General features: G+C 59.0%; 1 protein-coding gene across 1 annotated transcript; it reads left to right on the forward strand.

The window, feature by feature from the left end:
- The first annotated feature begins 358 nt into the window (after nucleotides 1-358).
- On the forward strand, nucleotides 359-11851 carry LOC119230316 (potassium voltage-gated channel subfamily D member 3). The gene is made up of 6 exons (XM_037491358.1): nucleotides 359-520; nucleotides 5267-5368; nucleotides 7815-7904; nucleotides 9342-9398; nucleotides 10536-10783; nucleotides 11411-11851. The coding sequence occupies exons 1-6, from the start codon at nucleotides 368-370 to the stop codon at nucleotides 11610-11612; spliced, it is 852 nt and encodes a 283-aa protein (XP_037347255.1). The 5' UTR covers nucleotides 359-367; the 3' UTR covers nucleotides 11613-11851.
- The last annotated feature ends 342 nt before the right edge of the window (nucleotides 11852-12193 follow it).

Consider the following 12193-nt stretch of genomic DNA (forward strand, 5'->3'; position numbering starts at 1 on the left):
GCCTGGCACACTCCTCCCCAAGGGTTTTCCTGACGGGACCCTTTGACCTCAGATCTCAGCTCCAGTGTCACCTCCTCAAGACGCCTTTCCTGGCCGCCTCCAGCCCACCTGGCCCAGCCCCTGTTCCCCTCTCTCCATGGAAACAACCAAGTCCCAGTGTTTCTATGAACTTGCTCATCTTTGGGCCTGCCCCTGCAGGCTGTTGGCTCCACGGCCTAAGGCTCTTGCCTACTTGATTCTCTCCCCGGTGTGTCACAGCCTTGGTGGCCGAGGGAGTGCCGCACAGGCGGGCGACCAGGGCAGCCTGGCCAGCTTCCCCCGGGCCCCGCTCCTCACACCTGTTTGTCTCCCTCTCAGCTATGGAGACATGGTGCCCAAGACCATCGCCGGGAAGATCTTCGGCTCCATCTGCTCCCTGAGCGGCGTCCTGGTCATCGCCCTCCCGGTCCCTGTGATCGTTTCCAACTTCAGCCGCATTTACCACCAGAATCAGAGAGCTGACAAGCGGCGGGCACAGAAGGTAAGCCGCGGGCGCGGGCGCGGGCGCAGAGGCGGCAGCTCCAGAGCGGGGCCTGGAGCGGGGCCTTTCTCCTGGGCAGCCGTCGCTCGAGTGGCCAGGCCTAGGCCTCCTCCACCATCGCTGCACAGAGAGCTCTGGCTTTGGGGGCAGAGCAGCTCCGTGTCCCTGCCTGCCTCCCAGCACCCTGGGTCTTTTATGTTGCCAGCCTCTCTGAAGACTTATCTTCTGGGGGGTGCCCCTCTCTCTCCCCTCCAGCACCTCTATCCTACCTCTCACCCAAGGTCAGGGTTCCCCACCCCCATTCCCTGCAGGCCATCCCTAAATAAAAGTCTTATCTCTCTCCCTATTCAAGTCAGCTGGCAAACATGAGCAATATCTGAATTCATTATGCAGCCCTGAAGAAAGGGGGGCGGAGCCAGGGTCTTCTTTCCAAATCAAGGAGCATGAGGCCCTGGGGCGCCAGAGGTCCTGGAACAACACCGCCCTCAGGGGCTCAGGCTGACTCTGGTTCTGCACAGAGCAGATGAGCTTCAAAGGGATGCTTAGCAACTACAGGAGCCTAAAGCTGTGCCCACGGCAGAGCCCCACCAGGCTGGGCTGGATGCAGCTCCTGCAGGACCTTACCTCAGCAGTGCTCATGCCCCTGCAAAGAATACAACAGTGCTCCTTCCTCCTGGGGCTTTGCAAAGTTCATCCCGTGTGATTAACACCCAGAAGGAAATTTGTCTAGGGAAAAATGAAATGGCTTTCCATTGTAAAAAAAATTAAAAAATAAAAAAGACCCAGAAGGCATCAGCTTTGGCCTATTCCTTCCGTAAAGATGAGGCTCCCTCCATCCCGCAGCTGTCTGCCCTTCCTCCCTCTCCCTCTTCACTCTCCCTTTGAAATCAGTGTAAATATTTACAGTGTTTTCACCTAGCCTGGATTCTGCCTCTCCTCAAGGTTGCTCAGCCCTGTCTGTTTCACCTTGGGCTTCCTGTGAGAAGGGAGAAAAAATATACACAGGAAAACTCCTTGCTTCAGCTCGGAATCTCTCTCTTCCAGGCAAGGCAGGCAGGGCCCAGGACTCAGAGGGGTGGGAGGGGAAGGCCAGGGAAACCAGAGGTCGCTCAGACCTCATAGGCAGGACCTGTCTAGCCACAAAGGTAAGCTCCAGCCCACCCCCCTGGGTGAGGGAAAAGCTCAGTAAGAAGTCCTCGGCCTCTGCCGCTGTGACTAGTTCGCTTGGGATTATTACCGAGGTGCCTCCAGGGCTCTTTTCTTTAGCATATGTGTTCTCTGGCCCAAGTGCACGGAGATCAGGAAAGGACTTCTAGCTGTGGACAGACAGAAGGGGACTTTGGGGTGGGGGATTTGGTCCCCATCTCCATTCTGGTGCCTACGTACATGAAAGCTAGCTCCAAAATATATGCTACATATAATAATGCACAATAATAAAACTTTTTCATGGAAAATTTTACTTAACTCTATCACCTGTTATTGCTGCATCCACCACCAGAGTCAAGAGGCTGAGTAGTTCCATACCCCCTCCTGCCCTAGCGCCTCCGCTCCAGGCCTAGTGCCTGGCAGCTGTTGATCTGGCCTTCATTTATAAAATGTCCTCATTTCAAAATGTTGTATATAGTGGACTCATACAATGGGGAGACTTTGGAGATGGGCATTCTCATTCCATGTGGCTGCTGGACATGCATCCAAATTGTGTGCCTCCCTCATGCCATGCTCTTTACTGGACAGCAGGATCCCATGGTAGGATGCACAGAGTCTGTTTAACCATTCACTTGGATGGTTGCAGTTTGGGATTATTATACATGAAGTTGCTACGAACATCATGGATGGAGCCCTCACTCACTGTAAGGCTCTGTGCCAGCTACTGGAGATAAAAAATATGCATAATTGGGCCTCCCTGGTAACACAGGGGTTAAAGTCTCAGCATTATCAAGATATTGCCAGCCACTGCAACATGAGTTTGATCCCCGGCCAGGATGCTGACCCACATGGCAGAGCAGACCTCTCCTGTTTCGCCCGCTGCTCCCCTCAGCAGTGTATTTCAGTCCATCTGCCTGTTCTGCTCCCCACTCTGTCTCTGGTGAATCCTCTCACCCCCCACACGCACACAGACACCTCTGACCTGCACCCCAGTTCTTGTATGCATAAATAAATAAGTCTTTAAATATATATATGCATAAGCCACTGACTGTGGCCTTTGGGAGCTCAAAGTCAAGCCAAGACTCCTCACCAAATTTCATATGCCCGGTGTGGTTCCATATATATATTGCAAACCTCTTTATCCTGTGTAGGAAATGATTAAACGATACAGTGCATTTGATATGACAATCTGTTGCTTTAATAGAGCCCAGGGTAAGATAAGATTAAAAGAAGTGCCACAAAGGAGAGCAGGAGAATCTTTCATCTCTGGAAAGTAATGAAGACAGACCCCAGATACGAGAAAGGTCTGGCTCTAAGTGGTGCAATCAAATTATATAAGGCTCTAATGAGTTTGACACAATTGGATTTCCATATACAGTTCTCAACACCCAGCTCTCACCCACAGCAAAACAGCCAGCGTCCTCCAGCGACCAGGGCCTTGCTTGGATGTAGACATCTAGCTGGGGGAGAAGGGGGGTTGCAGCAGGACCCCCAGAGGAGAATCATTCTGGACCTCGAGTGGATGCTCTTTGCTCAAGAAGTGGAAGGATGGGACCCAGCCTCCCCTGCGGGTTCTGCCCGGGAGGGATCGCTCCTCCTCAGATTCGCAGGCAGCTCTTCCAGCACCGAGTCCTGGCTTCTTCCCCCGTTTAGAAGTCCAGGCCGGGAGCTGAACTGGCCTGCAAGCACGAGCTGGCCATGGAGATCGTGTCCCTGCGTCCCTGGTCTCCTCTCGTCAGGTTAACCTGCCACAGGCTCTCAAGGGGATCTTGCCCGTGCGTGGGGCGGGTAACAGCAAAGGAAAACTGCCACAATCTCCCCCATCTCTTCTCCCCAGAGTGCTCGCAAGGGTTCCTTCCCCAACACCCGGAGGAGGGACCCCTGCACCAGGAGGCGAGGGCAGCCGGTTCTGTTCCCAGGAGCAAGGACCTGCAGAGGGTCTAGATTTAGAGCCCAGACCTCAAGTTGCATGTCTTTAAAGGAGCAAGAACCCCTCCAGCCCGTCCTTTCTGCCTCTCCCAAGACGCCTGCCCAGGCTTCACTCTGGGTCTGTGCTGCCGTCATGGCGACGCTCATTAAGGTTATTAGGAAGAAGAGCAGTCGGCCTGTGTGAGCCTCCAGCCTCTCCCCTGCCCCCACAAGCGGGTGGCGCTTGTATTGGGAGCTGGTGCCCGCCCCTGCAGGAGCCCCGCAGTCCCCCAGGTCCGGCTGGGGCTTCTCCCTTCCTAGTCAGGGCCAAAGCGGCGCAAGAAGCTGCCTCTTACACGTTGAGGCCCCGTCATGTGCACACACGACTGGCTCATCCCAGGGATGTGCACCCACCATAAGATGCGCATGCACTGGGCCTCCCTCGTGGCTCAAAGGGTTAAGTCTCAGGACTATGAAGCAATCTGCAGCCACACAGCATGAGTTTAATCCCCGGCCAGGGAGCTACCCACATGGCACAGCAGACCTCTCCTGACTCGCCCGCTGCTCCCCTCAGCAGCGTATTTCAGTGGATCTGCCTGTTCTGCTCCCCACTCTGTCTCTGGTGAGTCCTCTCACCCCCCACATCTCTGGCTTGCACCACAGCTCTTGTATGTATAATAAATAAATAAATAAATCTTAAAAAAAAGGAGGGCCTCCCTGGTGGCGCAAGGGCTTAAGCACTGCACTATGAAGCAATCCGTAGCCTCTGCAGCATGAATTTGATCCCCGGCCAGCCAGGGAGCAACCCACATGGCACAGCAGACCTCTCCTGTCTCCCCTCTGCTCCCCTCAGCAGTGTATTTCAGTCAGTCTGCCTGTTCTGTTCCCCACTCTGTCTCTGATGAATCCTCTCACTCCCCCACAATCTCTGGCCTGTACCTCAGCTCTTGTGACCATAAATAAATAAATCTTAAAAAAAAAAAAAGAAAAAATAGACATACACTGACAGGGCTGTGCATGAATCCACTCCCAGAGAGACAGGCAATTGTCATTTTTAATTTAAAAATTACCAGGCACCAAGGGCATATCCATGAGCAAACCCACCCCTGCCCTCTAAATCTGGCAAACCCACCCCTGCCCTCAAGGGGTTCAGGGGTGAGGGGGCCGTAGCAGGGTGAGCAGGCACAGAACACCTTAGTGAGAAGTGCTGAAGAGGAACCACTCCTCACTCTCCTCCTGGTTGACCCAGATGTGGGCACGAGATGTGGGCACCTGCCGCGTGCAGAGTCCTGCTGGGCCCTGGGTCAGGAGACCCTCACAGGGGCTTAGAGCCAAGAACCGCTCCAACAGGACACGGAGCAGATAAAGGGCCCAAGGCTGTCGGGAGGAGGGAGGACTCTGGCGAGCTGCAGTTCTCCTGCCTGGGTTACAGCCCGGCTGGAGAGATGCGTGGAAATCCCTAGAAACTCTGACGTGACCACGCTGCCCAACGGGGGTTCACAGCCTCTCAGACCCAGCCCCGAGGTCCCTAAACAGAGATCCACGAGGCTGGGAGGAAGCAGGGGAACCCCTTCATCACACGTGCCCTGGGAACACACCCCACGGGGACGGCCCACCACTGCAGGCTTTGAGGCCTTCCTGTCTTTTTCGCGCCTCGGTCTCCCTCACCCTTCTTACCCCTGCCACCCACAGAAGGCCCGCCTTGCCCGGATCCGTGTGGCCAAGACCGGCAGCTCCAACGCCTACCTGCACAGCAAGCGCAACGGACTCCTCAACGAGGCGCTGGAGCTGATGGTAGTGTCGGGGCCTGGGCTGGGGCAGGAGGTTGAGGAGGGGCCTGGGCTGGGGCAGGAGGTTGAGGAGGGGCCTGGGCTGGGGCAGGAGGTTGAGGAGGGCCCTGGGCTGGGGCAGGAGGTTGAGGAGGGGCCTGGGCTGGGGCAGGAGGTTGAGGAGGGGGCCTGGGCTCGGGCAGGAGGTTCAGGAGGGCCCTGGGCTGGGGCAGGAGGTTCAGGAGGGCCCTGGGCTGGGGCAGGAGGTTGAGGAGGGGCCTGGGCTGGGGCAGGAGGTTGAGGAGGGCCCTGGGCTGGGGCAGGAGGTTGAGGAGGGGGCCTGGGCTGGGGCAGGAGGTTGAGGAGGGGCCTGGGCTGGGGCAGGAGGTTGAGGAAGGGGACCTGGGCTGGGGCAGGAGGTTGAGGAGGGGCCTGGGCTGGGGCAGGAGGTTGAGGAGGGGCCTGGGCTGGGGCAGGAGGTTGAGGAGGGGCCTGGGCTGGGGCAGGAGGTTGAGGAGGGGGCCTGGGCTGGGGCAGGAGGTTGAGGAGGGGCCTGGGCTGGGGCAGGAGGTTGAGGAGGGGCCTGGGCTGGGCAGGGGTTGAGGAGGGGGCCTGGGCTGGGGCAGGAGGTTGAGGAGGGGGCCTGGGCTGGGGCAGGAGGTTGAGGAGGGGCCTGGGCTGGGGCAGGAGGTTGAGGAGGGCCCTGGGCTGGGGCAGGAGGTTGAGGAGGGGCCTGGGCTGGGGCAGGAGGTTGAGGAGGGGGCCTGGGCTGGGGCAGGAGGTTGAGGAGGGGGCCTGGGCTGGGGCAGGAGGTTGAGGAGGGGGCCTGGGCTGGGGCAGGAGGTTGAGGAGGGGGCCTGGGCTGGGGCAGGAGGTTGAGGAGGGGGCCCTGGGCTGGGGCAGGAGGTTGAGGAGGGGCCTGGGCTGGGGCAGGAGGTTGAGGAGGGGCCTGGGCTGGGGCAGGAGGTTGAGGAGGGGCCTGGGCTGGGGCAGGAGGTTGAGGAGGGGCCTGGGCTGGGGCAGGAGGTTGAGGAGGGGGCCCTGGGCTGGGGCAGGAGGTTGAGGAGGGGGCCTGGGCTCGGGCAGGAGGTTGAGGAGGGGCCTGGGCTGGGGCAGGAGGTTGAGGAGGGGCCTGGGCTGGGGCAGGAGGTTGAGGAGGGGCCTGGGCTGGGGCAGGAGGTTGAGGAGGGGGCCTGGGCTGGGGCAGGAGGTTCAGGAGGGCCTGGGCTGGGGCAGGAGGTTGAGGAGGGGCCTGGGCTGGGGCAGGAGGTTGAGGAGGGCCTGGGCTGGGGCAGGAGGTTGAGGAGGGCCTGGGCTGGGGCAGGAGGTTGAGGAGGGGCCTGGGCTGGGGCAGGAGGTTGAGGAGGGGGCCTGGGCTGGGGCAGGAGGTTGAGGAGGGGCCTGGGCTCGGGCAGGAGGTTGAGGAGGGGCCTGGGCTGGGGCAGGAGGTTGAGGAGGGGCCTGGGCTGGGGCAGGAGGTTGAGGAAGGGGCCCTGGGGGGGCAGGAGGTTGAGGAGGGGCCTGGGCTGGGGCAGGAGGTTGAGGAGGGGCCTGGGCTGGGGCAGGAGGTTGAGGAAGGGGCCCTGGGCTGGGGCAGGAGGTTGAGGAGGGGGCCTGGGCTGGGGCAGGAGGTTGAGGAGGGCCCTGGGCTGGGCAGGGGGTTGAGGAGGGGGCCTGGGCTGGGGCAGGAGGTTGAGGAGGGGGCCTGGGCTGGGGCAGGAGGTTGAGGAGGGGGCCTGGGCTGGGGCAGGAGGTTGAGGAGGGGGCCCTGGGCTGGGGCAGGAGGTTGAGGAGGGGCCTGGGCTGGGGCAGGAGGTTGAGGAGGGGCCTGGGCTGGGGCAGGAGGTTGAGGAGGGGGCCTGGGCTCGGGCAGGAGGTTGAGGAGGGGCCTGGGCTGGGGCAGGAGGTTGAGGAGGGGCCTGGGCTGGGGCAGGAGGTTGAGGAGGGGCCTGGGCTGGGGCAGGAGGTTGAGGAGGGGGCCCTGGGCTGGGGCAGGAGGTTGAGGAGGGGCCTGGGCTGGGGCAGGAGGTTGAGGAGGGGCCTGGGCTGGGGCAGGAGGTTGAGGAGGGGGCCTGGGCTGGGGCAGGAGGTTGAGGAAGGGCCTGGGCTGGGGCAGGAGGTTGAGGAGGGGCCTGGGCTGGGGCAGGAGGTTGAGGAGGGCCCTGGGCTGGGGCAGGAGAGAAAGGAAGGTCTGTTTTCTCTTACGCGGGCACCAGCGCTCCCATCCCGGAGCCCAGTTTGCACGGTGAGAAGGGTATGTTTCAAATGTTCCCGTGGTGAAAGCCCCCGCCTATGTCTCCCACAGGATCATCAACACTAGGGCCTTCTGGCTGAAAGCTAATACGGTATCTAGTGCCCCTAAAACTTGGCTCATTCAGGTTTTCGGGTGTCTTCCTACCTTCTGTGGAAAACGAAGAGCTGGAGAGAGGAGGACCCTCCCGCTCTGTCTCAGTCTGGCCTTTGCTTACTAGGGTACCCCGGAAGAGGAGCAGATGGGCAAGACCACCTCACTCATCGAGAGCCAGCACCATCACCTGCTGCACTGCCTGGAAAAAACCACTGTGAGTCCCTGCCCGTGACCACCTCCCTCCTCGCCCCTGGCCAGACCCGGCCTCAGGGTCACACTCAGTGAGCCCCGGCGCTCACACCCTCGCCTGGGCCCTGCTTCAGAAACATGCCCCCTTCGCGTGGAACAGCAGAGGTGAGGTGTCCAGCAGCCCTCAGGAGGCCGCCGCGGGGGAGATCACCAGGCTGGGGGCCAGCTCTGGGCCGTGGGGCTGGTACCCTGAGTTCTCCCCACACACCCCTACACGGTCTCTAGCGCCTTTTCCCAGGGGCTGAGGGCTGGGGCGCTGCCTATCAGTGTCTCAATCTAGGGGGTCCCCTTTCCAAACCAGGGCGGAGCCTGCGCTAGATTCCACAGCAGAGTAGAAAGAGCTGCCGTCTGCGGCCTGCCCGGGGGCTAGGCTGGCACATCTGTGGGCTCCCCTGCTCGCTGCGCTCCCTTAGAACTGGAGCGAGTGAGGGACGGAGGCAGCGCACCTGCTCCTGCAGCCGGGGGTTCTGCCGGCACCGCCCCCTCCCAGGCGCCCTGCAATCCCCAGGGAGTCCAGACTCTGAAAGGCAGATTGTCAGAACAGCCGTGGTGTGGGGCGCCATGGCTGCCGCGGCATGATGCTTGTGCCTCTCCATCAGGCGAAGGAAGGGCAGTAGGGCCAGCCCCAGACCCTTTGGCAAAAAGTGTGAGGAGCAGTAAGGAGGGAGGGGAACCAAAGCGAAACCCTCTCCTGGAGCTTCCTAGAGACTCCCCCCCTCCCCCCCCCCAGTGAGCCTGCAGTCGGGCTCAGCGCATGAAAGAAGGAACTTTCTGCACGTTCCTACCCTGTCCTCCCAGCTGCTGAGGAATAGACATTAGACGACGCCTAAGCTGAGCCAGATGTGGCCGCGTGGATGGAGTTGAAGCTAATGAGAATTTCCAAAGTGGAAACGATCGTTTCCAGGATCGATCAGCTCCTGCTCCGAGCCCAGCCCCGCGCGTGCATGTCTAGGATTTCCCTCAGCGACTCCGAGCTTGCCAAAGGGGAGACCCAGGCCCGACTGCCCTTTCCAAGTTGCACGTGCTACGTGGAATGCGTCCGTGGAAAGGACATGGTGGAAACCCCGGGGTGGGAGGGCTGGAATGTTGGCATTGGAGAAATGGAATTTGGGACTGGAGGGCCGGAATGCTGGCGCCCAGGGGGTGGAATGCGGAGCTCCAGGGAGGAATGTCGGTCCCGGTGGTGCTGGGGTTCGCTGGAATGCTGGGCTTTAGGGGAGCAATGTCGGGAGGGAGGAGACCGAACGTTGGGTTGGATGGAGTCGAGCCAGGGGTGGACCGTGGGGCCGGGAGAAGGGGCTGGAATGCTGGGATGGAGACACTGAATGTCACGCCGAGCTCGGGAATGCCGGAATGTACAATCAATGGTGTTTTTATCTTCTGTTGGCATGTTGTCCCGTAGGGGTTGTCCTATCTTGTGGATGATCCCCTGTTATCTGTACGAACCTCCACCATCAAGGTATAACTTTTTAAAAATTCAATTACTGTTGTTCTCTCTGGTTCTTCTGAGTCTGTGGATGCCTCTCTTTTTAGTCCCCGGTCTGACCCTCTGCATGTGCTGTTGGTTCTCCCGGGCTTACCCCACCTCGCTGTCACGCCTAGTACCAGCTCAGCCTTCCAGTTTTGTGTGTGCTGAACTACGCAACTGCCTTTCTGATTCCTTCTCAGACCTCCCCAGGGGCTCGGAGGGGGTGGTGGGACATGGCACCGGCCTGGGATCCTGAGTGTCCACGCTCCCCACTGCCTGGCCTCCCCAGCTCCACGGGGGCTCCGGGGGTTGGCTGCCGGGGCTGGTCTCTCTCTGACAGTTTCCATGCTCCTCTTTGCAGACCTTCTCCCCACTCTCACAGCCTTGGCCGGACCGCTAACGCGTAGATTCTTAAGTAGCCTTGGCCAAGCGGCCATTCTTTTCCTATTCTGGGTTCGGTTCCACCCCACCCTCATGGCATCCAGTCAGAAAGCTCTTAACAGTCCCCCGCCAGGCTTACACTTGACTTAGGGAATTCCATGTCTCCGGGCATATTAAGGATCCGTGTCCCACAATCAGTGGGGGTGGGGAAACAAAACAATAAATCACATCCCTGATCATTTGACCCCAGCAAAGCTCTCCCAGTTCAACGAACAATCCAGCACCTTTGAAAATGTATGACTCACCCTCGCCCAAGATTTATAGGGTCTCACCCATAAATCCAGGGAGGACTCCCTACCCTACTTGCCACCCATCACCAGTGACTCCCTACAGGACAGTCCCAGAGATCCCGTGCAAAGTAAAGTCTTTGCGTCTGGCCCTGATGATGCCACTGAACCCCCTCGAGTCCTCTGTCACCCTTTCAGCTCAAAGCTGTAGCCGGAGTGGACATGATGTTACAATTTAACAACTGTTGTCCTGCCCGGCAACCTGATGTCCAGGGATGCCCATGGGACTCTTTCCTCTCTCGGTGCCGTGGTGCACTGCCCCTTCTGAATGCTTATCTGTGCCCCAGGCAGCTGGCAGCCCTTCTCTCAAGGCCCAGCGCAGGGTCAGGCAGCCACACAGTGTGGGGGCTCAGCCCCTCCTCCCTTCTCCTTTTCCTACCTCTCCTTCTGCTCCCCACAGAACCACGAGTTTATTGACGAGCAGATGTTTGAGCAGAACTGCATGGAGAGCTCAATGCAGAACTACCCGTCCACCAGGAGTCCGTCCCTGTCCAGCCACCCAGGCCTCACCACCACCTGCTGCTCCCGTCGCAGTAAGAAAACCACACACCTGCCCAAGTCGAACCTGCCAGCCACCCGCCTGCGCAGCATGCAAGAGCTCAGCACGATCCACATCCAGGGCAGCGAGCAGCCCTCCCTCACGACCAGGTGGGTGGCTTCCCTCCCCGGACCCCAAAGGCTTGAGGCATTCCCAGAATTAAACAAACCTCAGCATTAGGAGACCCCATCAGTCCTCGAGGCCTCCCTCCCCCTTATCTGACACATGAGTTCTAGCACACCACTTCCCCCCAGCTTCCTTCTCACCCCAGCAAGGAACCCAAAGACCCTTCCCATTTTTGAAGGCCACTGTAGCAGGCCCACTGTGGGGCGAGATACCAGGGGAAAATTCCCCAAATGGATCTCCCTGGTGCAAAGAATAGACCAAACATTTTCTCAAGGATATAACTTCCACGGCCGTGTCACATATGGTTGTCCCAGACCGACTTCCCCTGGCTTCTCTGCTTGGAGACCACCTCCGCTACTTCCAGTAAGAGGCAAGGGATTTAGAGAAAGCAAATGCCAAATGCCAGGAAATAGGTGAAATCCCCGGGGGAGAAGGTGTATCCTCACGAATTCCAGCGCCCTAATCGACATGACCTTGCAGCGGTCACTGGCGGGTAGTTGAGGAATAACAATCAGGATGGCTGACTACCACAGGCAGGCCAGGAAGCTTAGGCACCCAGGCCAAGAGGATTGCCAGCGGCTCACATCGACTCTTTTTTTTTTTTATCTTAGTCGTTCCAGCCTTAATCTGAAAGCAGACGACGGACTGAGACCAAACTGCAAAACATCCCAGATCACCACAGCCATCATCAGCATCCCTACCCCCCCAGTGCTAACCCCAGAGGGGGAGAGCCGGCCACCCCCTGCCAGCCCAGGCCCCAATACGAACATTCCTTCCATAGCCAGCAACGTGGTCAAGGTCTCTGCCTTGTAAAAGCACTGGACAGAGGGCCAGTGTGGGTAGTGGGCGTGAGGGGGGCTGGCATGTTGGTGGGTGGCCATTGGGACCACTCCCGCCCCCTTCCCCCACTATTTCTGCCTGCCCCCATTGCACCCCTAGCACTGAAACCTGTGCCTGGAAGGAAAAAGAGGCAGCAGAGGGCACCTGAGCTTCACTGCTGCGGGCGTGGACTGAGCCCTGTGATACTGCAGCTCACTGGGCAGAGAAGGGAGGGTGGGGGGCAGGGGATGGGACGCGGGGGATAGAAGGCTGCGTGCCAGGACAGGCCTGGAGGGGGCCTCAGACCAAATATCAGTTGTTTCTGGACACCCCAGTGAGGAAAATACCAGACCGAGAGCAGCACAGAGGCCGAGTTGTCACATGCAAAACAGGAAGAAAATATAACACTGTGTATTTAAGCACCTTTTTCAAGGCTCTTAATGGATAATATTTATTCATGGGAAAAGGTGGAAAACAAAAACACCAATGGATTTTTGTGAAATGTTTTTCTCCATGGACCCGATACCTTTGAACCAAAACAATGCATTTTGTGAGGGTTTTTTTTTTTTTTTTTT

The sequence above is a fragment of the Talpa occidentalis genome, unplaced genomic scaffold (assembly GCF_014898055.3).
Source record: "Talpa occidentalis isolate TD23 unplaced genomic scaffold, MPIMG_talOcc4v2.1 talOcc4.641, whole genome shotgun sequence".
Lineage (NCBI taxonomy): Eukaryota > Metazoa > Chordata > Mammalia > Eulipotyphla > Talpidae > Talpa > Talpa occidentalis.

Bases quoted from the DNA above. Each gene is read 5' to 3' on its own strand.
- LOC119230316 (XM_037491358.1), top strand. From the start codon at position 368: ATGGTGCCCAAGACCATCGCCGGGAAGATCTTCGGCTCCATCTGCTCC. The intron at 7,905-9,341 runs GTGAGTCCCTGC...GTTGTCCCGTAG, and splicing joins ACTGCCTGGAAAAAACCACT to GGGTTGTCCTATCTTGTGGA. The intron at 9,399-10,535 runs GTATAACTTTTT...TGCTCCCCACAG, and splicing joins TACGAACCTCCACCATCAAG to AACCACGAGTTTATTGACGA.